The sequence below is a fragment of the Schistosoma haematobium genome, chromosome 7, assembly GCF_000699445.3.
Source record: "Schistosoma haematobium chromosome 7, whole genome shotgun sequence".
Lineage (NCBI taxonomy): Eukaryota > Metazoa > Platyhelminthes > Trematoda > Strigeidida > Schistosomatidae > Schistosoma > Schistosoma haematobium.
This window is the reverse complement of record NC_067202.1, coordinates 5332351-5359671: the sequence shown is the minus strand read 5'-3', so window position 1 is coordinate 5359671 and position 27321 is coordinate 5332351. Positions and strand designations below refer to the sequence as shown.

At 34.5% G+C, this 27321-nt stretch overlaps 1 protein-coding gene across 3 annotated transcripts; it reads left to right on the top strand.

Annotated features, from left to right (window-relative positions):
- ARPC2_3 (Actin- protein 2/3 complex subunit 2) lies at positions 1 to 27321 on the top strand. Of its 3 annotated transcripts, none has more exons than XM_012936806.3 (7): positions 1 to 57; positions 1899 to 2045; positions 2094 to 2241; positions 2296 to 2540; positions 19073 to 19166; positions 24668 to 24794; positions 25566 to 27321. In XM_012936806.3, exons 2-7 carry the CDS (start codon positions 1972 to 1974, stop codon positions 26105 to 26107), a joined length of 1230 nt encoding a protein of 409 aa, XP_012792260.2. In that variant the 5' UTR covers positions 1 to 57; positions 1899 to 1971; the 3' UTR covers positions 26108 to 27321. The 3 variants fall into 3 exon arrangements, with proteins under 3 accessions (XP_012792260.2, XP_051064284.1, XP_051064283.1); XM_051217856.1 differs by having other exon boundaries at positions 1853 to 2045; positions 19054 to 19166; XM_051217855.1 differs by lacking the exons at positions 1 to 57; positions 1899 to 2045; positions 2094 to 2241; positions 2296 to 2540 and adding an exon at positions 10179 to 11488.

The window sequence follows — 27321 nt, the reverse complement described above, 5'->3', positions numbered from 1 at the left end:
CGCAAATTTGCTTTGAAGGCCGTAGCCCTCAGTCGTGGTTTACGGATTTATTGTCAGGTAGTATTTAAGTATTTAAATGTGAAAGGTTTTTAAACTAAAGTTTAACTGTACGGTTATTGCGACATACGCATACAAGTGTTTAGTTCTGCCCTAACTGTTGTTTATGTACAAATTGAGACGATCAGTACGTTCATTACGGTTTTTATAATGATCAACATCTAATAGACTTATTTTTGCAGTGTGTAATAACTTACTATTGTCATTGTAGTAAGTTACACTCAGGCGCGATTTCCCTTAAATATTATAGGAGACCACTCTCCCAAAATTAAAAGATCAACTTGTCCGAAGTAAATTGCTGTGTACTCACTATACTTCTGTTTACCTTCTTGGTTCTCTCACCCCGGCCTTTTCAGTTTCGTTTCTGTTTTGCAGTTTGACTTCACGGCTTGTCAAGTAGCAAATGGCTCCAACCGATTGGAAAACGTCAAGAAATATCTAAATTTCGTTAAAAATTGTTTTATAACCAGACCTCATGAGGATAAAGGACTGGATGATCTACATTAGTTTTAAGATTTTCAACACCATGGATAATGTAAACAAAACACTATCACCATGTTCTTTGCTAAAATCTTTTAGTGAAGGATCAGGCACGCATTTATCTGTCCACAACAAAACATTTTACTTACGCCTGTTACTCCTAATAGAGCATAGCCCATCGACCAACATTCTCCAACCCACTCTATCTTGGGCATTTTCTAATTCCATTCAATTCTTGTTCACTTTTCTTATGTTTATCTCCATTTCCCGGTGTAATGTGTTCTTTGGTCTTCCTCTTTTCCTTTGGCCTTGAGAGTTCCATGTGAGGGTTCGCGTTGTGATTCAGTTGGGTACTTTCCTCAATGTGTGTCCCATCTACTTCCAGCGCTTCTTCTTGATTTCTTTCTCCGCTGGGATCTAGTTTGTTCTCTCCCATAGTAGGTTGTTGCTAATAATGTCCGACCAACGTATCCTAAGTATTTTGCGTAGACAAGTGTTAATAGACACTTGTATTTTCTGGTGGATGGCTTTCTTAGTTCTCTAGGTTTCCATCCCATACAGCAGAACTATCTTGACATTGGTATTGAAAATCCTGACCTTGGTGTTGGTTGACAGACAATTGTTTTGAGTTGCAGATGTTCTTCAGTTGTAAATATGTTGCTCTTGTTTTGCCGACCCGCGCATTCACATCTGCATCGAATCCACCATGTTTGTCAATGATGTTGCCTTTATATGTAAAGGTTTTTACATCTTCCAAATCGTCTCCGTCAATTGTGATTGAATTGTTGCTTTCTTTTCCCTATGTGTATATTGAGACCATAACATTTTACAGTTGACAATTATTCCCCATTTGCATACGTTTTTCCTTTCTTTGGAAGTAGCTGGACCCTGCCAGGACTACCTAACTTAGTTTAATGAACTGCTGATCCCCAGTACTTTGCTAGCTAATCTTTAGTAAGCAGTATATATTAGTGGTGATGAAATTTTGGTGAAGTGATATTGTAATATGATAAAGAACCGTTAGAATCAAAATAAGCTAAGTAGCCAAGTGGGGAAACGTCTTTTGTTACAACTGGAAAATAATCTTTTAAAGACCCCTATTTTCCACTTGCTATTTTCCAACTCATGTCAGTAAGAGAAATGAAATTTGATCATAGTTGGAGATCGATAAAAAGCCAGTTATATCAGTGAGGTGATTTTTTGCTGTTATTTCTAAATGTCTTCAAATTTGTAGTATTATTTTTTAAATTTACCAATAAAAGTTATTCATTTTTTGAACTTCACACTGTTCAAATTTATTGTTACTCGTGACAAGAAATTTGATTGATTGTAAACTTATCGTTCATATATGTTGACATCAGTCATTGCCATGCTGTACTTTTAATCCAGCAAGCCAAAACACCGTTAAAGATCATCTCACAATACAAATGAATAATGATATTTTTGGAAATACTCAATAGAGCGGTTGAGGAATCTCTTCTATATCGATTTGAGAATGCAAAAAATGGGTAGGAAATCTTTTCTTGAGTTGCTAATTATCCAATAATCACTGGTAGTTTAAAATTCGAGAAATTCAACCAAACACTAGCTGATTTTGATGGTGCTATTTATCATTTAAGAAGTGTTCCAAATGACCGGTCAAAAATTCTTGTCAGTATTACACTAAACTTTTTTCAAGAATTACAGGAACATGGAGCAAACGAGGTCTGTCAATATTTATGGTTTTATATATTCATTTTAATATTATAAAAATAACAGGTATTGAAAAGAGAATACGGCCAGTATTTACTAAATAAACCTGAAGATGGTTGCAGTGTCTCATTGTTATATGATCTAGAGCATTTACCAGAAGATTATGCCTTAATAGCACAGAAAGCTGCGTTATTAAAAAGAAATTGTTTTGCTGCTGTATTTGAGAAATTTTTTGAATTTCATGCTTCCATGGGTGAAAACGCTGTTGGTTGTAAAAAAGCTGTCATACATTACCGACCAGATGAAACACTGTAAGTGCTGGTATTTCCTAGTAAATTTTTTCGATGCTACACTCATGGTGTGGATTTGTAAGACTTTTAACCACTTTTGAAAATAATATGACACATGACTACATGTCGACTGATTTGTCTGAAATGTGAGATATTCACCACAAAAATCTCAACTGCGCTACTAACCCGTTCATATGGAAGCAAATAGACTGGTTTCATATTCATCCTATTTACTGATAGTCGAGTGTTTAAATCAGACTTATTTAGCTTTAGCTCACGTACCAAAAATTCAGGACTTGACATTGACCGTTAGAAAGTCTGAGAATGATATAAACAAATTGAATATATGTATACCTAAAACAGCGAACAAATTATGTGGTGTAACTCCTTGACACAATACTATATTACTTCAAAATATACTTTTCATCTGTACAGTGACGTGAAATATCAGTACGGATTACCCAAAGGACATAAGTGAACTAATGATAAGTAGATGTATAAAAATCCGTGGCCGATCAATATATTTTTGCGTAAAACGGGTTCGTTATTTACAGCTCTCAAATATCAACTATTGGATTACAAACGTTGAACAGCAAGGTGAAATCACGCATTAAAAAATGTAACTAAAATCGAGCACATAAACACCTCTGCTTAATTACAGAGTTACATTCATTAACGTCTCCGACAAATAATCACCATCACTAAGGAAACTTTAACCAGAAAAATTCAAGTTATTCACCAATTTCATCGGTTGTTTGTTACTTTATAGAATAGCCTAACGATGCTATTTTTGAGCGCCTCTCATATTGCGTCAGTATCTGTTTAGACCCCCTGAAGTTGGAATTTTGACTAAATGCGAGTACGTTCAACCACTAACTAATGGATATTAGTTGAATTTTCAGTTTATACTCTCAATTAATTGACAGAATTACTTGAATACTTACTTGTGTTTTGTATATATAGCTATAGCCTGGTGCTTGAGTTATGAACCAACCAACCAACTAATTCTAAACTTCCATTTTGATCGATGATATAGGTTTCTGCAAACCTAAACGTATTCAGTGCGAATTATTTAATCTATATTTTTCGCTGTCTTTCGAATGAGAAGTTATGAAGCTTTTTTAGTGTTCTACTCATACACAAATAATTTTAATTCATATTAACTTTATTCCTACTGTTACTACTGACTTTTAGCACTACTGATCAGGCAAACTGTCTTTAATAGAATCCAGTTGTAATATGTTCCATCTAGTAGAGTGCAACTTGGATACAGTCGTCTAAACTATATATGCACCTAATCTATTCTACCGCTACTCCAATACAACACTTTAACCGTACTCATGTCAAACACCCAAATCCCCGAGAGTGGGGAGAGTCAGTTCTCTCTCACGAAATGCTCTCACATGGCCACGTGCATACAGCTGCCGCCAGGGTAGTCCTATTCAATGCATTCTCGTGGCTGGGGTGTTGTTTATGAAATTAAGAGGACGAAAAGCGAATGTCCGGCGCTGTAACCGGATTGGTGGATATGGAGGATCCAACTAGGGAGTTGGAAAACCCTCATTCGAAGCCAATGGTGCACATGGACTGGCTCCAGTATCCTGAAGGAACAAATGGCGTATGAACCAATCGTTGATCATCGGCTACCATGAGACTTCATCTTCTGACGTTGCTCCACTGCCTTGTGGATTAGACCTCTAGGTCAAAGGCTGCGGGTGTGCTTCCCTAATAAAACCATCTGCTTCAGTTTGGGTACCCGAACAGTATCCCAGCCCTCACACAAATCGAATGATTTATGTGATGCATATATATTTGATGCCTCCTTGTACCAATGTCTATATGTTTAAATAAATAAAACGCAATAGCGAAAACGGGTGAATAAGCCTCCTGAAAATAAAAGTTCATTTCAACCTAGACGTCCAACGTCAATACCAACAGCATCGAACACGTCTCTGCACATGCTCCGATGGTGAGGTAAACCGATTGGAGTGAATTCCTTGTTGGTAACGAGGGAGTTGCTAAGCTTATTAACCTCCTCATCTAGGAAAACCTCATGATAACCGGATGCTAATAACGACTTAGAACTCCACTCGCTCCTCCCAACACGACCGTAGCTGCTACTTTGATATGTTAGTCGGGCTTTCTGCTCTCTGAGCTGGGTGGTATGGCCGTGGAGCTTTCATCACCAAACTAATTGGAGATCCTATCAAAACAAAGAAGTAAACAGTGACAAGTTTAAGATCAACAAGAACTAACCAATATTGAGGTCTACAGGACAAACTGTGAACCATATGTGGAGAAATTCGAACATTTCACTTCTACCTGAAGCTTGTGCTGATGATGTCGTTCAGAAGAGCGACGAAAGCTTCGCGACCAAACCATCCAGCTCAGAGAACAAAACTCCACCAAAATTATCCACCTGAGTTAGTCGGGCTTGCATATCGTTATGGTTCAATCAAGTTACATTTGCCGTAACACTTATCCCCTTAGGCTCTAATATACCAGGCAAATGGGTTGGAGAACGGTAAGACTGAAAGGAGCAACCTAAGGTTTGAGGGCGTACTCTCACTGCAAACTGCGTAGGGATTGCCATTGCATCATCTGCACCGATGCTGTTTCCTCATAATCGAAGGGATAGACTGGAAAAGGTCGACGTTGAAATGACACACCTTGCTCCACAAGTCACCTCTAACGTCAAGACCTTTTGAAGTATAGAGCCAACTCATTAGAAACTCGCCACAAAAAGACCATGTGACCGTCCCCAAGAAGTTGTCCTTTGGACTGCGGTGACGCTCTCAGGTCGACAAGATCACCATTAATCCATTTCATTTCACGAGTCCCCCATGAAGTATCTTCCTAGGGTGTAGACAACCGAGAAGCGACAAATGCTTTCATACCTTTAAGGGGAAGCGAGATAATCTCGTTTGTAAATAGATACAGTCTTCATCACTAAATATTACTTCTATCTCCGCTATCAATCCTCGTCTTCTGTCTTTGAGTTCTCCAAATGGTACCAACCTAAACAAAATATTAGGAAATACCAGTGAATTTTGGTGCTATCCACTGAATGCGTAGAGGCTCCAAAACTCATACCGATTGGTTCGGAGTACGATAAAGAGCTACGTCAACTAAAAAATAAACTAGAAAAATTTATGCAACAATTGTGAGGAGCGGTGGGCAACAAAATCAAAATAGATGAAACAGGCAGTGACTGTAGGTAACACTAGACAGCTCTTTTGATGAATCAAGGAAATAGATAATAAAAAGGTAGTTGTTAGTGATGCTATTTCAGAGAAGAACGAAACTGTTATTCCATTTCAATCTGGGAGATTAGACAGATAGGCAGAACAATTTAGGCAGCAGCTCAACTGACCTACAGCTATTCCGAAGTTGCCATCTATCTCCAATCAACATAAATGATAAATCGATACAAGTTCTCCAACCCTTAGTGAGATTGAAAAGACCATAAGTAATCTAAAATGATAGAAAGCAACAGGCTCTAATGACTTAACCCCAGAGATCTTTAAGAATGGTGGTTTAGTTTTAGCAGTTAACTACGATATTGTCTAGAGCCTGGGAACAGGATGTAATCCTATCTGACTGGCCTTGATTTATGATCGTTCCAGTCTACAAGAAAGGACAAAATTTCTCCTATAATAACCGTGAAGGAATCAGACCAATGAGGTGTCGGAAATATTAGCCTCAATAATAATCCGACACTTACCTAGGGTTCGTGAAAAACAAACTCGAGAATACCAGGCTCGTTTCAGACATGGACTTGGATGTATTGACCAAGCACCCATTCTCCGCCATGTTTTAGATTATTGGCATAACTAATGACGCTCGATTATGCTTTATTCCCTGACCTTAAGATAGGATTCAGTTTTTTTGGCCGGAAGGTTCGATGGTTATGATTGTCGTTGTAAGTTGTACCGAAGAATCTTGTAAAAGCTTTCCACTCAGACACTATTGGTCGAGCCGAAGCTTATGGAGGACTGTCATCGAATTCGTCACCCTCAATTAGCGTTCATCAGGTGTACCTACTTTCCCCATTTTTATTTAGTTTTGCCACCGATTTTCGCCTCAAAATGACGTTTCGTTCGATTACCTTTTGAGGGGGATTTGTCGTACCAAGAGGTCCACTTATCGACTTAGGTACGCAGATGACATACTCCTGTTTGGCGAAGATGCTGAAAAAATGCAGTCTTTTGACCACCTCGCAATGAGTTTCCTTTCAAAAACAAAATGTCGTTCATAACCGGTCCTCATTAACCTCTGAACTGATAATAGAGAGTGAAGTAGTCGAATTTCAGCATTCTTTCATAAATATCTTTCCACTTTGTCGTCTCAAAACATAGTCTCGAAGTTTAGTCCTTCTTTTTATTATTGCTATTACTTTATTTTGATTTCGTTTGTCATCTTTTCGTCGAGCTAATCAGGTACGGTAACTTGGGTCAGGCACATCTGTGACCATGCTATCAAATTGTTTTGTCAAGATTGTAATGCACAACCATTTACCCAAAGTTTCTCTTACATTTACTCTACCACAATTTGTTCCTATTTAAAATCTTAACACTGTTTCATTTTCTTGTGACCATCGGAATCCACATTATCGACTTTATTACCAAATCATTAGAGACAATCGAAGATGGTCACACAGTATCATAAATCGATTGAATTTAAACTTGCACACCATTAGATACAGGCTCGGTGTTGAGGTGCGAGGCTAAAGGTCCTGGATTTGATTCTCAGTTGCGGAGTCGTGGATGCTCATCATTTGGGAGCCCCATACTAGAACAAAATGACTGCCCAGCGATTATCTTACTTAAATATGTTCGTGATATAAATATGAATCATATTAGCTGCTTAACTTATTCCTTAGTTGACTATTATAATACTGCTATAAACCGGTTCACCTATTTGTGTATATATATATATATATATATATATATATATATATATATATATATATATACTTTTTAGAATTTAATATTCGATAGGGTTGTGACTACTATACGCAGAATCCTATATTGTAATTCCTTTTTTGGATAAATCTGTCTACTGTTCACTTTGTAAAAGTTAAACCTACCCCTATCAGTCCACTTTTGAACTTCTTGTTCTTGTTCTTTTTATCCATTCACTGTCCACTTAAAAAGTGCCTTAATTTGAGCCAATATTTTTGTTTTTAGCCCAGTCCTTATTCTAAACGCTTGTCAGACAGTTGCATCTATGTTTTTTTTCATTTGTAGTAAAAATATCTCTGGATTATTAGTGTATTTACAACATGGTTACTAGTGTATGTTATCTGCTAAAGGAATCGATTTTTTCCAAAGCGTTATCTCCCGTAAATACCCCCTAACATTTCATGAATTCCTCGGAAGTATTTCTTAAGCGTCATTAATAATTGAATGTTGCGCAATTGTTCCATCTGATCATGAATGTCCACCGACATTAAAAGCCAACAAATCACATCAAAACCCCGTTTGATAAGATCGTTAAGGGTTCCTGAAAGCTTCATCTCTTTCTAAAATAAATTAATGTAAATAACACAATTCATTGTGTACTTACTGATCAGACTGCATACATATATGTATATCATTTAACAAAGCAACTGGTACCATACAAATGACGTTTTCATGAAGATTTGTAGTTGATCTCTTTTTCTCTAACTAAACAGACTACGGTTGTTAATAGTCAATACTGATTCAGGATTTGTCTTTGTTGTGACTTTATGTCCGGCTAGTTATCACATTATTTATCCACCAATCAAAATACGACTTATAACATCTTAGCACTGTGCCAAACCAATGACTTTCGACCGGTATGAGCAGCCTAGCGTCTTTATTGGTCCTATGTTCGCCTAGCCTGTCCACTTGAGTCCAGAACACCAAATACCAGCTTCCACCATGCGAATCGAGTCATTTATTTCAGACATACTGGGTTTATATATCAACCAAACAGACCGCAACGCACCATAAAATAGGAAATAACATTTGTACACAATAAAGCCAAAAAGTGGCTGTGGACGTGGGAGGCAGTAGTCAATAAACTGAACATAGCTTAAAAACAGTAAATCGTACAACAATAAATTATAGGTCAAAATAAAGCTTATAATAAGGGGAATATAGATATACATAATCTAGTTACTGAATATTTATACCATAAAAATATATAAATAATATTAGTCCATTAATAGGTCTCAGACGTTACTCGTAATGTAATCTTCACTAGGATATAACAATCTTGGTAGCTTTATTTCGATATGCTCATATTGTATAGCAACTTGAATCAATGCACATGTTTCAGGTTCTACATTGTATATGACTGACTGACAAATCAAAGATCACTAGGATACTATCTTTTCAATCATTAATTTCCAATTGTGCCTTGGATTGGGGAAGTTTACAAACGTAAGTCTGAAAAATAATTCCCATTAAAGAATATGAAACTGATCATTTCACTATATGACAAGTTAAATATAGTTAGAAACGTAATTATAAGAGTTACACAACTCATTCTCGCAGGATATAATGTGAGGGAGTTTCAAGGAGACAAAGTTGTTTACTTAAATCTTTTCAAACACCGGTTCATATTCTACTGGAAAACATCTACTCCATTAACATTGCAGATACCCCTTATTAGCTCATGAATATCGATTGGCACAGAACTTGTTCAAGCAGAGTTTTGTGTCGACTATCTCCAATCGTCTAATTTCCCTTTTTCATCAGAATATAACACATGTATGTATATTACATTTTTGATCTACACGTACAGTCTTGTTTACTTTTGGAGTACCATTATCAAACTACTCGTAATTTATCATAGTAGTATTGTGTGTGTAGGTTTTCTACGGATACATTTATATTTTCCGATCGCACCAACTTAGCATACATTTATTTGACTATTTATTTAAACACGTAAATAGTTGTACAGAGGTACCAAAATATGTATGTGTATGGTCTGAGTACCTAAACCGAAGTCGGTGGTTTTGTTAGAGAGCCACTCCTCGAGCCCTTGACCTGGATGTTTAATCCACAAGGCATCGGAGCAACATTTGAGAATGCTGTATCACGATAGCCAGTGACCAACAGTAGATTCATATGCCATTTTTCCATCAGGGTCGTTAAGCCCACGTTCACCATTGGTTCGGAATGAGGGTATTCCAACTCCTCTATTTGGATTTTCCATATCCATCAACCCAGTTAAAGTGTCGAACATTCGCTTTTCGTCCTCTCAATTTCATAGAGAACACCTTCACGAGAAGGTAGTGAGTAGGACGTACCTGGAAGTGGCTGTATACATGTGACCATGTGAGAGCATTTTGACAGGGAGAGAGCGAACTCTTTTCACCTTTGACTGTACCACGGTATTTGGGGGGGGGCTAGTTAGCATACGAAATTGTTTTTACATAAATTTATGAAATGTATATTCAATAAACTGAAACAAAGTAACTAATCATAAATTTAGATTGAATGTTTCTCTTGTTGTTGTTGAAAAACGAACCCATTATATTTATGTATTCACGATAAAGTCTAATCCTTCTTAATTATTATGTCGTATATTTTCTCTATCCCTAGTCAAATTGTTTGTAAGTTACATTAGTTTATTAAATTATCTATTTCATTATTTCTATCTTCTTATTCATTATTATTCATATCAGTTCAATAACATTTTTCAAAAGGTTTGAGTTTGATTGTTTGTTAATCACCTTGAAGAAGGACTTCAATGTATCGACTTCATGTCCTGTGTCAAAGAGATGTCTTGCGATAGCACTGCTGACTAATAATATTTTTTGTCCTGATTTCATTTCAAATAATAACATCATAAAATTCTTCTGTCTATCAACAGTGTTAACTAACTGACTGATTTGAAATTTTTTAAGAGTTATAGTATCTCATATGTATCATTTAAAAACAATATATTACTGAATTTAACAATTACATCATCAGTTGATCATTGATTAATAATCCATGTTATGTTTCTCTTGTCTGTTATTAATATTGATCAAGTTGAGATGTGAGTTCTAATCCTACAGGGATTAACTGTTCCTTTAGGATTTCAGGCATGACCTGTTGATAATTGCCAACTACTGAGAAACCTATGTCTAGGGTTTTCTGTCGACTATTTTCAACAATAAAACAATGTAATAAGAGTTAGGTACTTGAATATATAAGCATACTGTTTTTGTATCTCGGAATGGTATGAAATAAATTAAGCTTATTGAAAAGGTTTCAAATCATCAACACTTTATTCTAAACTACAGAATAGTCTTATTATCCATCACTGAATAGGTATGTAGCTAAAAGTCATTTATGTAGTATAACTGTTACTATATCGAAAATTTTAGAGCAAAAATGTCTGCAGTACTGTCTTATTGTAGTTGGTTTTGGTACGTACGTTAAGGCTGTTAGAGTAGTGATTTCAGTTCCTGTTATCCAGAGTAATATATATGTAACTTGTCTCAGTCTCTACTTCGAATTGGAAAAATGAGGATCACTTCTGATTGATTTGTTTGGTTGACCAACACACAAACGTCACTTTTAATTTATTTTTGTATTGGTTGTTTGAATTTTTCCACAGATTTTTAGGATGGCGATTGATTAGTCTCATATTGGCATATGTACATCCTGTACAGATTGTCTCGATATTGCCTTAAGTCACAAACCTTATAAGTAGAAATGGATAGTGGCTAGCAGTAGAATCCAGGACGCGTGTTTCTTCCTATTTGGAACTCGTCGAATGGATGCACCTGAATCCAAGAGTGGATATTCACTCCGGGACTCAAACCCACTTTTCGTCCTTTCAATTTTTTAGGAAACACCCCGTTCACGCGAGCAGGCAGTAATTAGGACTTCCATGACTGGTTTTATTCGCGTGGCCATGTGAAAGCATTTCGAGAAGAGCTGACTCTCCCCCCTCGGCCATACCAAGGCAAAGAAACATAAAATAAAATGATTTTCTATTAAAATGTAAGCTGATAAAACGTTTAATTTAGAATCAAATGATTGGTCATAAATTTACACTACTAGAGAACAGTAACAATCTAGGATAAACAAAGAATTGATCCATTCTCCATAACTTTTAATAGTTTTTCAACTAATAAATCTCTACTTTAAATCATCTAACTAAATAATAAAAATGATTTGTTCAATGAAAATCTTCAACACCATTTAAAATATAGTAATTCTATGTATGGAATAGATCAATATATGGGTATAATTTATAGTTTGTTTCCTAGAATTCTTTCATTGTCCAGTTATTTGACAATCAAATTAAGCAAAGAAAGGTAAACAAGACAAGTGTCTTGTTTTTGGTGTAAAGTATAATTAAGTTGAATGTTTTTTATTGTCGTCTATAGTTCATATTTGGTCAATTTAATCAGTTAGTAGTTTTTCTTCTTCTTCTGTTTATTGTTGTTTTCAGTGATGATAAATATTTTTTTGTGTTTTGAAATTTCCATTTCCATTTACCAAAGAAGTACATTAACCTTGTAAACGCTCTCTACTCGAACATAACTGGTCGAGTGACAGCTTATGGCGAACTTTCATCAGAATTGATTACTTCAAGTGGTGTTCGTCAGGGCTGTTCACTCTCTCCATTCTTGTTTAAGTTTGTCGTTGACGTGCTTTTAGAGGTAACACTTTCCTCATCTAAATTTCCAGGGGTTGAACTTCTACCAGGAGATTCACTTTTTGACTTAGAATATGCCGATGACACCGACTGCCTCGACGTGCGATGTTTTACGGTGTAGGAGTAGGTTGGAAGAAGGATAGGGGTGGCCAGATCAAAACATGGCACAAATCCATGAAGTCACTGACAAGTGCAATGAGCCATGTCAGTAGGTGTAAACTACCTGGTTGGGATCCGCGTGACGATAGCGACCAATGGTTAGAGATCTTGAATGATATAGCTCAAAATCGTTTGCAATGGCACAGGTGCATCCACTCTTTCTGTTCTCCCAAATTCTAATCTCCTGAATCCTCCTTGTCTCTTTTTTTCTCTTCCCAAATTTATTTCACTGGATTATACTCCTTGAATAACATCTTCAAACCCTAATGTTTCCGATTACTGCTTATACTCTTACTACCTCTACCACTACGGGATTTGAATCGACAACTGTATCTCTGTGCTAATGTGGTATGGCAACTCGAACTGATGTACGTACGTACGAAGTTCTACGTTGTTACTGTATGACTGACTGACAGTCTGACGGAATTAGGTGGATTGTTGGTAATACGATATATTATTGTGAAAGATTGCTCCATATATATATATATATATATATATATATATATATATATATATATATATATATATATATATATATATTTCGAACAGTCTGATCACACATATACTTGTTAAGAACATTTATATATGAAAATTAAAAGGTCAACTAGACAGGTTAAGGGTAAGTCATAACAAAGGAAAAATATTGAAGTACACAAAAACAAATGTGATTACCACTCTTGATAATAAATCAATATTACCAAGGTAGGTTAAATGTAAGGACAAATTGTTTTTGAACACATAAAGGGGGTTTCAATTTTCGTATATATGACATTGATGGTAAACTGTTTCTTGATACTTCTTTCCTACGATTATCTCACAGATCCAAACTTTGTATGACATGATACTATATTATCATCTTGTTTTCTCGTAGCCTACTTCACTAGTAAATACCGTTAAATGTGCGAATTGTTTCTGGTTTGCCATATGCAACACATGTCAAAGCTACTTCCATCAATCGCTTTATCATTTTTCCATAGTAACCTATCCCTAACTTCATCATCGTTCACTTGGTAGTCTCACTCGTTTGAAAGCAATAGTTCACATACATTGAAAATCAAGTACTGGAAACTTATGTATGTCCTCAACCTTTGAGGATCATATTTCACAACTGTAAAGTGAGAAATGACAAATGTCTGTTCATTATACTCCTTGTGTGATAGACAGATAAACATTTGGTTGAAGTTAGACATTAAGGCCGTTGGATGCCACCTCAGTCGTCTAAAAGTTAAGCGCTCGCGCGCGAGACTGGTAGGTCCTGGGTTCGAATCTCGCGAGGCGGGATCGTGGGTGCGCATTACTAAAAAGCCCCACAATGGGACAAAACAACCGTCCAGTGCTTCCAGGTTTTCCATGATAGTCTAGCTTCAATTAACTCATGATCTCAACTATTGAAATAGATAAACATTTCTCCTAAAATCAGGTTCATGGTGCTTCTAAAGATGGGGGATTTCGAAAGTAATTATCATAATGGTAAAATTTACTTACTCCCTCTCTCTATAGTTTACATCTGTAAGTTTATTACATCAATATCCACTAAAGATTTTAATTTAATTCCCGTTATTATCCAATCCTAAACAATAAATCTTCTTTTATTCTCCTTAATTTTTCTCATTTAATCATCATAATCACTGGTGATCATTGCCTAATTAATTAATCTTACATATCACTAATTAATCCATCATAGTTATATCACACTTCTCATTTTTGGTGTATTTCATTTGTGCCCTAATATTACACAAAATAATTTTGCTTATTGATTTTCTAACGTTCTTCGGCATTTCTTTTTTCTGTCTTTTTGACTGACCATATGTTAATGAATTAATTAAGTGCTTTGATTTAGTTTTTGGGGCAAAATTTGTTTTTTTTTTTTGGTAAATTAACAAATAACTGATTATTGATTGGTTGATCCTGCGTTTAATATACTGATAAGGTGTGTGAGATTAAATGTGAAATCTAACGCATTATGGGAATGAATTCATCGAATTTTCACCATTCATTGACGCTTCGCAGCTGACTGATAATTTGAAAGGTTGCACCAAACAATCTCAGGCATATTATTCCCACCACTTTTTTTTCCCAAAAATATTGAATGAAATGCCCTGTATACATGTATGAGCATGGAACAAGATACATACAGTATGGCTTTCTAACGTGAAATACTGTGTGTAGATCAATAAAAATCTTTTTATTAGTATAGGAGGTCTATGACCAGTGTTGAATTTTATGGTTTATATCACGGAACAATCTTGCTCAGACCAGCTATCATTGAAAATCAGGAAACATTGGAATGTTGTTTTATCCTAGAATGCAACTCAGCTCTACCCATCCTAAAATTCCACAGGGGCTTAACACAGGATTTTAATATTCCATTGCGAACACTTACTCTTTAAACTATGAAGTCGCTAGTCAATGGTTTACATTTCTAACTTCAGTCAATTTGTGATATTTCGTAACCGTCTTCTCATGCCATCGGTGTTTATCTACCTCACACGTTAGTGGAGTTCATCGATGTCGGATATGAAGCAGTTAATCACTGTTACATTGGAAGATGGTTGCAAAACATCACGGATTAATTAAAGCTAAAAATGTAATTCATTAGATAGCAACTCAGTAAATTAAATGTTGAATGTCCACCACAATATATGAAGAATCTGGATCCTATCCTCTGTGTGATTGTAAATGCTCATCACTAAGGAGAAGTCTCATACTATACCGAAATCGCTGTCTTATTTAATTATTTTATTTTAACACATAGATATTGGTACAACGAGGCACTAAATACATATGCGCCACACAGATCTCATTTGATATGTGTGAGGGCTGTGATACTGCCCGGGTGCCCAAACCGAAGCAGGTGGTTTTCTTAGGGGCCACACCCGAAGCCTTCGACCTGAAGGTCTGACCCACAAGGCAGTGGAGCAACGTAAGGAGATGCATTCCCATGGAAGCCGGTGATCAACGATTGGTTCATACGCCATTTTTTTGCTTCAGGATACTGCAGCCAGCCCATGTTCACCATTGGTTTGGAATGAGGGTTTTCCAACTCCCCTAGGTGGACTGTTCATGTCCACCAACCCGGTTAAAGCGCCATACATTCGTTTTTCGTCCTCTCAATTTTGTAAACAACACCGTGGTGCGAGAAGGGAGTGAGTAGGACTTCCCTGGCAGAGGCTATATACGCGTGGCCATGTGGGGGCATTCCGAGAGGGAGAGCGGACTCCCCTCACTCTCGGCCGTACCAGGGCATTTGGGGGCTTTCTAATTTTTCTTGATTGTCAATTGCGGGCTAACTAAGCCCAATTCATGATGAAAATTGGAAAATCCTATTTGTAATGAGCTTTGAATAGCGGTGAATTTTTTTCCTGCATTATAAAATTGTATTGGTTTACTTTAAATAATCATAAAACTGGTTGGTACAAATATATATTGAATTTTGAAACCTTAAAATAGCTTAATAATATTACAACCTTGTTCAAGTAGGTCATGTGAATGAATAACCGTGAAAGAAATACTGACTGCTTATTACGTAATGTTAGAAATAATTGTAATATGGTCAATATTGTTTTCGTTTGTCTGAAGTATTAAGATTATTTAGTGTACATAGATCTCATCATAAAGAAAGTAAGGAGAGTAGACACATTTCATTTAACTGTTTAAGTGTACTGCAATATGTGTTCCTCATTACATTTTCATCCTCTTCAAACTATTACACAAATGAATGAGTTCAAATAGATTGTAAAAAAAAAACTAATAAAACTGTGTAAGTTAGTGAATGAAGCACTTAGCTTTCTATTAATAAGTTTAAGAGTTCAGTTTTTGGGCACCCAGACTGTTGCGATACCAAGACCCCACACAAAAAATGTGTCTACAAACTCAATGTACACAAAACTCTGTTTGATAAATGATTTAGTTATATTACTTATCATTACTATAGTAAATTTCGTTTAATCTCTGTGTGTGTGTGTTCGTATTCTAACGGTTGTTTTATTTGTATTCACAATAATCTATCTGATTTGCATTTTTTTCATAAGACTCCTTTCACTATTCATATGTAATAAGTAGTATGTTTCAACGATATATATGTATTGTAGGTGCTGAATTCGTAAAAAAAACTTCGAGAGGATCTCTATTCTAGTGACAGTTGTTGGTGGGTACACAATAGAAAATCGTTATGCTTTTCATAATACCTACTCTTGTTGGCTAAAAAACTTTGTTTAATATAGTAAAATAATGCGGTATATATGTTTGCTGCTAAATAACCTGATAGGTCTGAGGGTCCCTTCTCTATCTCGACACGCTCTCAAATGGCCGTACATTTATAGCCTGTCCCAGCGTTGTCCTAGTCTGTATCTCCTCGTAGTGAAGGTGTTGTTTACGAAAGTGACATGTAAAGAAGCGAACGCACATCTACATTCTAAACAATTCCAATAGAAAATGACCTAATCGATTGTGTATATTTTCACAGTGGAAACCAAATTATACACCCATAACTCTTTTCCTTGTGTATATTGTTTTCGATTGTTTCCCTTTTTACTACTATACTTACTAACAACATATTCTGGAAATGTTAACTATGAGATGATAACCTTTTCATTACTTACCTTTTCTGGTTTGCGTTTTTTAGCGAGTTATTTTGCTACGGGATGGGGTCGTTAACCCCATGCCCAACCCTCCTCCTTTGTCTGGGCTTGGGACTGACAGTAGCCCCAGAGGGGCTCGAGGCGGAATTGATAATCTTTTCATGCTTAATCTAACATTTTTTCATATTTTGTTCGATTTATAATTGAATACAGTAAAGTTTGTTCTATCTACAATTAAGGGCACCATTTATCTATTTATCTATATATATTAGAAAGGTAATCCTTTCTGAAATTACTCTACGGCGAATGATTATGTATGCCTTATATATTTAATTAAATACTTAGTTGTATGATGTTTAATGCATTGCTCTAATTGTAAACTTTCATTTAATTCATTTACTGTTCATATGTATTTGATCATTTGTAAATTATTGTTAATTAATCAATTATACATCTATTACTCAGTTTTATATCAATTCGGGCATAGTCATGTACACATTATAAGTTCTCTTATGTTATACTTCTTAGTTGGGTAATTAATTCACCTAATCCTATAGGCTTTCGAAGCATTAATAACAACAGCCATACAATAATTAAATATATACATGTCCCATGCTTTACGTTGATTATAATCAACTGACTTATAATAATCGAAAATTAATCAGTTGACTGTTGTAATTTGATAATTGGTTATTGAGAATAGAGGAAGTTGCATAGATCAGTAGACGTTGAATGATCCAAGTATTGTTGGTTATTTATTTATTTATTCATTTAAACACATAAACATTGGCACATGGAGGCACCAAATAGATATGCGCCACATAAATCATTCGATTTGTGTGAGGGCTGGAATACTGCCTGAGCATGCAAACCGAAGCAGGTGGTTTTCTTAGGGGGCCACTCTATGTGCCCTTGACCTAAAAGTCTAATCTACAAGAGAAAACTATCTTCATATTGTGAAAACACTCCCCTACTCTAATCTTACTAATATAATTACTAGGGTAATCACAGTAACTGTTAGTGCTTTTATTTTATCTCATACAATTCTCCACACGATCTTTGCTTTTTTTCTAATCAGTTCTCATTATTTTTAATCTGCTAATTTTCTTTGTTCTATTGGATCACACTTTAAATACCATCTATACTGAGTTATTCGGTTTGAATATCAAATATTTCATATATATATATATATATATATATATATATATATATATATATCATCTTTTTCTATGTTAATGCCTATTTCACTAGTTGAAGTCATGAGTCAATTGAAGCTAGACCACCACGGAAACCTGGAAGCACTTAAAGTTAGACATTAACACCATTGGATGCCCGTTCAGTGGTCTAATTGTTAGGCGCTCGCGCACGAGACTGGTAGATCCTGGGTTCGAGTCCCGCGAGGGTCGGGATACCATGATGGTCTAGCTTCAATTGACTCATGATTCCAACTAGTGAAATTTCTAAAAAATCTCCACAAAACCTCTTCTAATAATGTCTATTTGTTAAAGTGTATTATATTCTAGTTGCCGTTATCGATTTGCACAATAATATTTGTTTGTATTAGAATAATTCAATTGTTCTTTAATTTACAAGTATCCTACACATGTACCAAATCTCAAATGTCAAGATTGGTTTTTTTTTTGCTTTCACGAAACAGTAACAACTAACATTACAAAATGAAGTGAATTCATTTGATTTCATGTGCAATAAAAGCCTTTCATTTACAAGCAATGATCTTTATAATTAAATTATTTATTTTACAAATGTAACATGGTGCGTAACGCATAGAAAAAGGAGTTATGTAGGAAAAAATAAATTATACCTAATACCCATTATTTATATACATCTAAGTATTCCATTTTATAGAATGAATCATTAATTGGTCTTAGTTAGACCACCAGTAAAACTGGGAAGCATTGAACAGCTATTATTTCCTACTATGAAACTCTTCTGCAATGCGTATCCACCAAGATTCTGGGTTTAATCCCCTATTGTTGTTTTGTGCATGCACACTGTTAAGAAATCCCATACCATGACTAAACAGTTTTCTAGCGGTCCTAATATTCAATGATGGTCTATTTAAAATAAGTCTGTGATTTAACGATCTCAACGAAATCTCATATACTGATAATATCCCATTTTAATGTGTTAATTGTCTATGTTAGTGTTTTTATATTGTTATAGTTACATCAGTGCACTTGCCGATCGTGTTACTGTTATATTCAGTACTGTCTTCAAAGAATCGGATGATCTAATTATTGCTAAAGTATTTTTACAGGTAAATATAAATTTTGTTTTTCAATGATTGTCATTATTATTATATGATTGTATGTCAGATGAAATTTCTCCAGTCTATCGACTAATCCCTCATTATTTGATCATGTGAAAATATCAGATCAGATTATCATGATCTGTAATTTGTATGCTGATTTTTTCTCTCGTACTTCTAATATGATAGTATTTGTTTTTCCAAAGAAATCACTAATTACTTACAATGATCCGTTGTTAAAATTGTCATTAAACTCATTTCTGGTGACCACGAGATGATAGCAACCGGTGGTTAGAGACCCTGAATGACATGGCTCAAAATCGTTTGTAATGGCGCAGGTGCATACACTCTTTGTGTTCTCCCAAATTTTAATCTCCTTACTCCTCCTTGTCTCTTTTTTTTCTCTCAAATTTATTTCACTGTATTATACTCTTTAAATAACATCTCCAAACACTAATCTTCCCGATTGCTGCTTATACTCTTATTACCTCTACCACTACGGGATTTGAATCGACAACTGTATCTCCGTGCTAATGTGGTGTGGCAACTCGAACTGATGTACGTACGTACGAAGTTCTACTTTGTTACTGACTGACTGACACTTTGTGATTTGGAAACCGAATACAATAAGACAAAAGATCCAGAACATAAATGTGCACTATTCCCATTAATAAAACTTACTAACCCAAGTTCTAGACCAATGAGAGGATAATATCTAGTTATTCACAATGAATGTTGATGTGTTCTTAAAATTCAGATACTGAGGATATGAATTTCAGAAGTTGGATTTAAATTTACACACCAATTGTTTGAAAATTTCAAATGGTGTTCTGTATGAATCCAAATTGAATGTTTGGGAAATATTATTATATATATAACAGTTATATAATATACCCTTGTGGGCCAGGGTAATTTTACATTGGTTTTCAGGAGAACCAGACACCATCCAGACTTTCACGTAAAGACCCAAACAGTACAGCTCAACCCCGTTTAGCAGAGGAACCAGACACCGTACAGGCTTTAACGCTACAATCTGAATAGTACAGCTCAATCCTGTGGCGCAACCACACAGGTACCAAGCACCCTGGTGGACCAAAATATTATTATACTTCTCAACATTCAATGATGCAACTGAATAACCAGATACAAATTCATGTTTTCTGATTCGAACTGTAATTTGTGTATGTATGTGGGCATGTGAAACCATTAGTGGTACTATCGAGTTTTGTCCAGATCAAACCATGTAAGTCAGTGTTGAAGTCTGCAATCGAATAGTTGGGAGTTGAGTGATAATGTATCCACTATTCTATCCCTCTAGTTTATGAAACGAGATCGAAATTTGTCATAAATAAAAGATCATTCGGTTTAATGCAGTTAGAATGTTTATATACATATTATATGTGTATGTTCAGAGTCGCCCGGTCAATCCATCAAGATATAAGTTGGCTATATCCAGATTAGTGATAAGATTCTAGTTCATGTAATCATCATCTTGATGTTGGGTAATTCACACATAATGTTACTGAACTATGTGATTCATTTACCATTATATATAGACTAGTTAGTTAGATTCGGCAACTCGATTTAATTGAATGTAACCACATGATCATTTATAGACAAGTTCAAAGTGTTGAATTGATAGGACAACCTTATCAGACTGTCATTATCGAGAAATAATGGAATAGAGTTTAAAATATCATTTTCTCCAGTTGTTTTAATATAGAATGAACATTTCAGTCTATCTAGTCAGTTATAAATAAAATATAACTTCACGATCCATTGTTCTAAATTATCATCAATTCATATGAACATAGAAAAAAGAAAACTAACAAGATAAGAAATAAAAATTGAAATAATGATAACAGCATTGTAGTGAATGTTACTCTCAAAATTGTTTATAAATAGTGTATAGAACGGTATGTGGTGTCAAAATTGCAAAAGTTGTCAGACAGAGTAAAGAATTTCAAGGCATCGAAAGCATGACGTCGGTAGAACACTTGGAGAGTGGGTTGGTGTCTGACGAAATCTCAGCACGGATTCGAAAAGCTCGTTTGGCTTTTGCCAAGTTAAGTCACCTATGGCGAAGGCGAGATATCCGTCTATCAATAGAAGGACGAGTATACTGCGCGGCAGTCCGTTCTGTTTTAATTTACGGCAGCAAAACATGGCCATTAAGAGTAGAAGACACTCGTAAGCTACTAGTATTTGACCACAGATGCCTTAGAAATATTGCTGGCGTCTGCTGAGATCACCGGGTAAGTAATAATGAGGTGGCATGGCTCAGAATCGATCACAATGGCGTAGGTGTATACACTCTCTGTCTTCCCTTAAACTAAGAGATTAAAATCGCTTCATATATTTCTTTCTATGAACTAATTCTTTCTTCCTGTACTATATCCTTATTGCAATCTTTCTTCTATATATTACCACCTCTGAATTAACTACTTTCATGAATCTGGTGTCCATCTTGTTGTGTTAATGAGGTATGGCAACTTGGACCGATGCATATATGTGCCTGGTCCTACATTGTAGCTGACTGAGAACACTTGGAGACCAAAGGAGAAGACATTTCAGATGAAAAAATACACTTAAAGATGCATGTGGACGATTGTAAGCTATGTCAACGTATAATGTAAATAATTTGTTACTTCTGGCAATAGATATACATTCCTCCTGCCTGTTGTATAGTGTCAATCGTTTAATAGAAATATTTTTGCTTCATTGTGACCACTTTTCAGCTATCACTCAAGATTTATACTCAGATTATGATTATATAGCGGATCCAAACCAAAAAATTCTGCAACATCTTACACGGTTCAATTTTATATTCATTTACTTTATGGGGCTTCTTTAAATGCACACTACAGTTATATTACTACATATTTACAATATGATGACGAATGAAGCTATGAACTAACGCTTTTTATTGAAGTTTTCATTATGAACTAGTCTTTTGCTAGATAACCATTAACAATCAAAAAGCACCAACACAATTATTTTGTCCGTGTATACGACTTCTCAACACTGTGCCATCTATCTACCCTCTTAACTATGTGTACATAATAGATGAACTCGAGAATTGTTTTCTCTCAAAAGTTCACTAATTACATCTAATTGTAATTAATCATTCACATGTGTATGATTTTAAAAGAATTAACTAGGTCACAAACAAATTAGTATTAACTATATTATACACTACTCAGTTTACTTATATATATGGGGAATATTTCAATATATATCTATTCCCCTTTATAAAGTTGTCTATCTACATAGAAATAGATAGATAGATACAAGTACTTGTTTGTTCAATGTTATATCCTACCAATTCGTGAATCATAATGTGTTTTCTTTTCAATAACTTAGTTTCTCTTCATCAAATCAAGGTCTCAACAGGTTTTTGTACAACTTTCAGGTTCTTCTAGATTTCTCATATCTCTGTATATGTATCTATGTCTGTAGATGTATAACAAATTAATTTAATATTGTCAATGATGATTGATTGGTAATTTACATGGTTCATATATCCCTTAAATTGAAAACAATCATACATAATGATAGTAGTATATACATATACAGTAAGGCAAGATATACATTTGTTTATCATATTACACATTTGTAACAATGGTATTGAATACTATTTCATAGTTCATGAAAACAGTTGTTTTAAATTACAATATAAACCAGAGTATGTTTTATTCATCAATCATGAAAATCTGTATTTAAATATGCGTAAACATACACTATTAAGTTATATTGAAGTAAAGACTCAATCATCCATAATCAACATAAAACCTGGTACATATGTTCCTTGATCCAATTTGTCATGTTGCATCAATATACTAAGAAGAAGTGAAGATGGAATAGTAACATAGTTTAGATAATTTAGTAGCAAGGATAATAAGATAGACTAAACATTGAAACTCAAGAACTATGACAAGACAAGGAGTGGATACATCTTTGCTAGTATGATCAACGTCTCCAACCATTGATTATGACTATCACTCGATGTTATAATTCTCTCTTACGATTATAACCCAGCTATTCCTTTTGCTTAGTATTCTTGGACATCAGTTCACTTGACAAGTCCCCAAATCAGAATACGGTTGAACAGGAAAGAGATTCTATTCCAAATAACAAGGTTAGATGGGAAGTAAGAAGCACAATAGGAAAAACGTTAGTATATTTATAGTTTTTACATGAGAAGATTCTAGAGTATTCTCCAAGTATCGACTAGCGCTGATTGGATAAGAATTAACCAATCAGCGTGCGCCAACGCAAGTGTGCATTGAGCATGATTTAATCCAATCTATGTCCCGCTAACACTCGGTCATCAACCAGGCAATGCGCATCGATCAACATAACTCAGACCATTAGTCATTGACTTTATGGACTGATGCCAAGTCTTGAATTTGGTCTTTTCTAGCTTTCTTCTGACTTCTATACGATAACTAAAGATACGTAGCTACATGGTTGAAGTCGGTGTGATTATCGCAACTAATAATTAGATAATTTAAGTGAAATGACTCCGAATTGTTCAAAACGTCCCAGGTGTATTTAAATCATGATTCACGAAATCCTCCTACATCTTTTCTCTTAGTTCCATATCTAATTTTCTCTAACACTACTACTTATAATACTTTATTACTAGTCTTGAAATAGTTTTACATCCCTGTGTTGGTATGTGTTGTGACAACTCGAACCAAGGAAATGTGTCAGGTTTTACGTTCCATATTTATTCTTTTTATCACAAAATGACTGAACTGATTGTTTTAATGTTAACTTTGGACTTCTGAGAAACCACGACCTTCAACTTTGGTGGTAATCTTATTATTTTAGGGTTATAATCCACTGTTTTTTATTTTCTTTGCTTCTGCTAATGACCTATTCAAAGTGAGGATCACTCAATACTTTTGGTGCTTGGCATTTGTTTCACTCGAAAATGTTGCGTCAAATTAGACTATTGAGTGCTGACTAATTAACCTACGTGAAGGCTCACTACTTCCGACTTCGTACGGAATATTTGGTAACCAACACTCAGATAAAACAGCTATATAGCATCCTCTAATTTCGAATCATCAGTTAAAGCGGTTGATACAGATATTACGTCTATTCAACCATTTACATCAACCTACGAAGCTTTTGACTGTATGTCTGAGATATGTGGATAGGTATAGTCTACGTGGTTAGTATATGCGCGGTAACCCTGGTCAGTGTTTGGAGATGTTAGCTGACATGCCTCAAAAGCAGTCACAAGAAGCGAGGTGTAACTGATTAGTTTTCCAGTTGACTTAAGTCTAGGATTAAAACTCGTTCTAATATTTCAGTAATAACAGATTTATTTTGAACAAAATTTAGTTACAGCAGCAGATAAAGAATCATTTTATTGATATAATAATCAAATAACATTTTGTAACCAATGTCGATTATATTGTTAACCAAAATGTCTAAGCTTTTGTTAATATGTGAATGTCGAACTATTCACCAAGTGTCTTATTCTCTTTTCGATTTAGGAATTAACTGAAGTCCGACGACGTTTTGATCGAGCGCCTCAAGTTCTATATTCTCAGTCAGTACCTCCTAGTGAATTAGTTGGAACAGATGCAGCTGTCGGTGATAATGTGGCTTATATTACATTTGGTAAGTTAGTTGAACGTGGATACATATATATATATTCTACAGCTCACTCTGACTTGCCCTAAAGTCTACAAACCAGTAACTAGCGTCCAATTTTTATATATTTCGGACAGATGTAGTTTATATACTAACAGATCAGACCGCATCACACAATAATATAAATAACAATCATACATGATCAAACCGAAAAGTGGCTGTAAGTAGGGGAGACTGTAATGAACAACAGTAAATCGTATAATAGTAGTTGATGGATCAGATGAAAGCTTATGATAATAATAATTATTATTATGCCATAAGAATATATATGTATATAATATTAGTCCTGGAAGTTAACATAGCTTTAGCTGCCGTATTGACATAACAATACGTCCACACATATGCATATACAAAAAGTGCATAAGATTAACACGTGATTACTTGGCAAGGATAAATACAAGTGTACAGAATAAATTCATGTAGGTGTCATAAATAGGAATCAATACAAGTCACTTCATATTGTTTCCATATATTTACAGTAAATTACAATTTATCTCTGTTATCAGATAAAGATTTAATAGTTCCCTTAAGCGATGTCTAGCCCAGCTAATCTATGTAGCATTTCTTTCAAGTATTTAGTATCTTGGATTCGAAATCCTTAATCCACTTGATTTGATTTAAGTAGAAAGATAGTATTTTCAGCTTTAAAAGTTTAACAAATCCTTAATGAATTTAAATAGTAATCAATTAAGTGTTACCTTCTCATCTGTTCTCTATTCATCGCTCTCTTTTTTACAGTTCTATTTCCTCGACATCTTACACCACAAGCATCTTCACGTACTATCAATCTTATTCATATATTACGCAATTATTTACATTATCATATAAAATGTTCCAAAGGTTATATTCATCGAAGAATGCGTGCTAAAACATTTGAATTTATTAAAATTTTAAATCGTGCTAGACCACAATTTTATTGTTTAAATCCTGTTATACAAACTGGTACTTCTATAATGACAACAACAACATCGATGAAGTCAATTTCTTCAAATTCATTTGTCACAGAGAATAGTATTACAAACGGTGAAAATGGTATAGATGATCATAATCATAGTAATGGTATTGATGATAATAAAAATAATAGTAATGGTAGTAATAATGCAAGTATGCAGACAGATCGAAAAAGTATAATGTCAACAATGAAAGATACTGGATCAATGTCACAACAACATCAGCATTTATCAACACCATCAGTTCAACAAACATCATCATCATCGTCCTCGTATACAACTACTCTTCCTCAATCTTCAGATTTCATGCTCAATAATGGTTATATATAAAGTTTTTTTTTTTTGAAAAATAAAAGATGTATTTTAAATTTGTTTCCCCATTCATTTTGTGTGAATGTATGTGTGTCTGTTCCTTTACTTTTTTTTTACTTGTGCCAAACAATCTGAATACTAAGTAATATGTATACTGGTTATTCATTATAGAACTAACCAACCAATTGAAAATAACTTCCTAATATCAATTTATTAATAACGGTATCATATGCATAGAAAGAAAAGAACAGAGTTATTTCATCTCTTTCTCTCCCCACCGTCTCTCTGTTTCTATGGCTTAGTTCGATCAACTTTCTTCCATAAGCCATCATTATCATCATTTGTTTTTCTCTTCTGATTATGCATATGTGATAGGTATAGTAATTGTGAATAGTTTCATTTTGAAATAATAACTTGATAAGGAAGAGAGACCTGTGATTTTGATCTTAGTTACAACTTCATTTTTTACATTTGGATGTGTGTGTGTGTGTATGCCTAGATTGATGATGCATGTAACTAATCTAAGATATACATATATATGTATATGTATATACTTATGTATTTGAAAAATTCTTCCTTCATCCACTTATTCATAAATCATATCTTCTGCATGGTATCATTCTTCATGCTACATTATTACCGGTTTCTTTTTCTTATTTATCATTAGGGTTTATTTTATTGTAATTTGTTTATCCATCGTCGTCGTCATGGTTGTTCCTGTTGTTGCTATGTTTTCTTTTTTTTTAATTAAAAAATCGAAATACAAATTTTTTTTTTTGTTTTTCTCTATTCTACTCTTATTTACTTTTGAAATGTATTCATTTTCTTTATCCAATTGTTAACAGACGTTTGTTTATTTCTTGTTAATAGAAGACCACAATGAACATTCATAATTGTTATTATCAAGAAATGAATATGTATCAATATTGTACTTTATCTGTGGATACATTTGTTTCTTCTTCTTCTTCATCTTGACTGTTGTCTTCTTGTTTCTACAATTGATCCTTATTATTATTATTATTATCTTGTAAAAGGTGTAGATGATTGTTTCGTCATAGTGTGACAGAATTTCCCTACAATCTCCTATAAGAAATCAATTGAATCTTTGTAATATTGAATAGTATAGTATAGTATAAAGCATTTATTCATGTTATTGTAAACATATACATTATTTACTACTATCAATGATGATATTACTTTATAATGATTATTAAATAAATGATAATAATTTA

What these genes read in the sequence shown, in the direction of transcription:
- ARPC2_3 (XM_012936806.3), top strand. Translation starts at nt 1,972, where the DNA reads ATGATATTTTTGGAAATACTCAATAGAGCGGTTGAGGAATCTCTTCTA. An exon ending in TACCGACCAGATGAAACACT is followed by an intron (nt 2,541 to 19,072) that starts GTAAGTGCTGGT and finishes ATATTGTTATAG; the next exon opens with TTACATCAGTGCACTTGCCG. An exon ending in TGTGGCTTATATTACATTTG is followed by an intron (nt 24,795 to 25,565) that starts GTAAGTTAGTTG and finishes TCTTTTTTACAG; the next exon opens with TTCTATTTCCTCGACATCTT.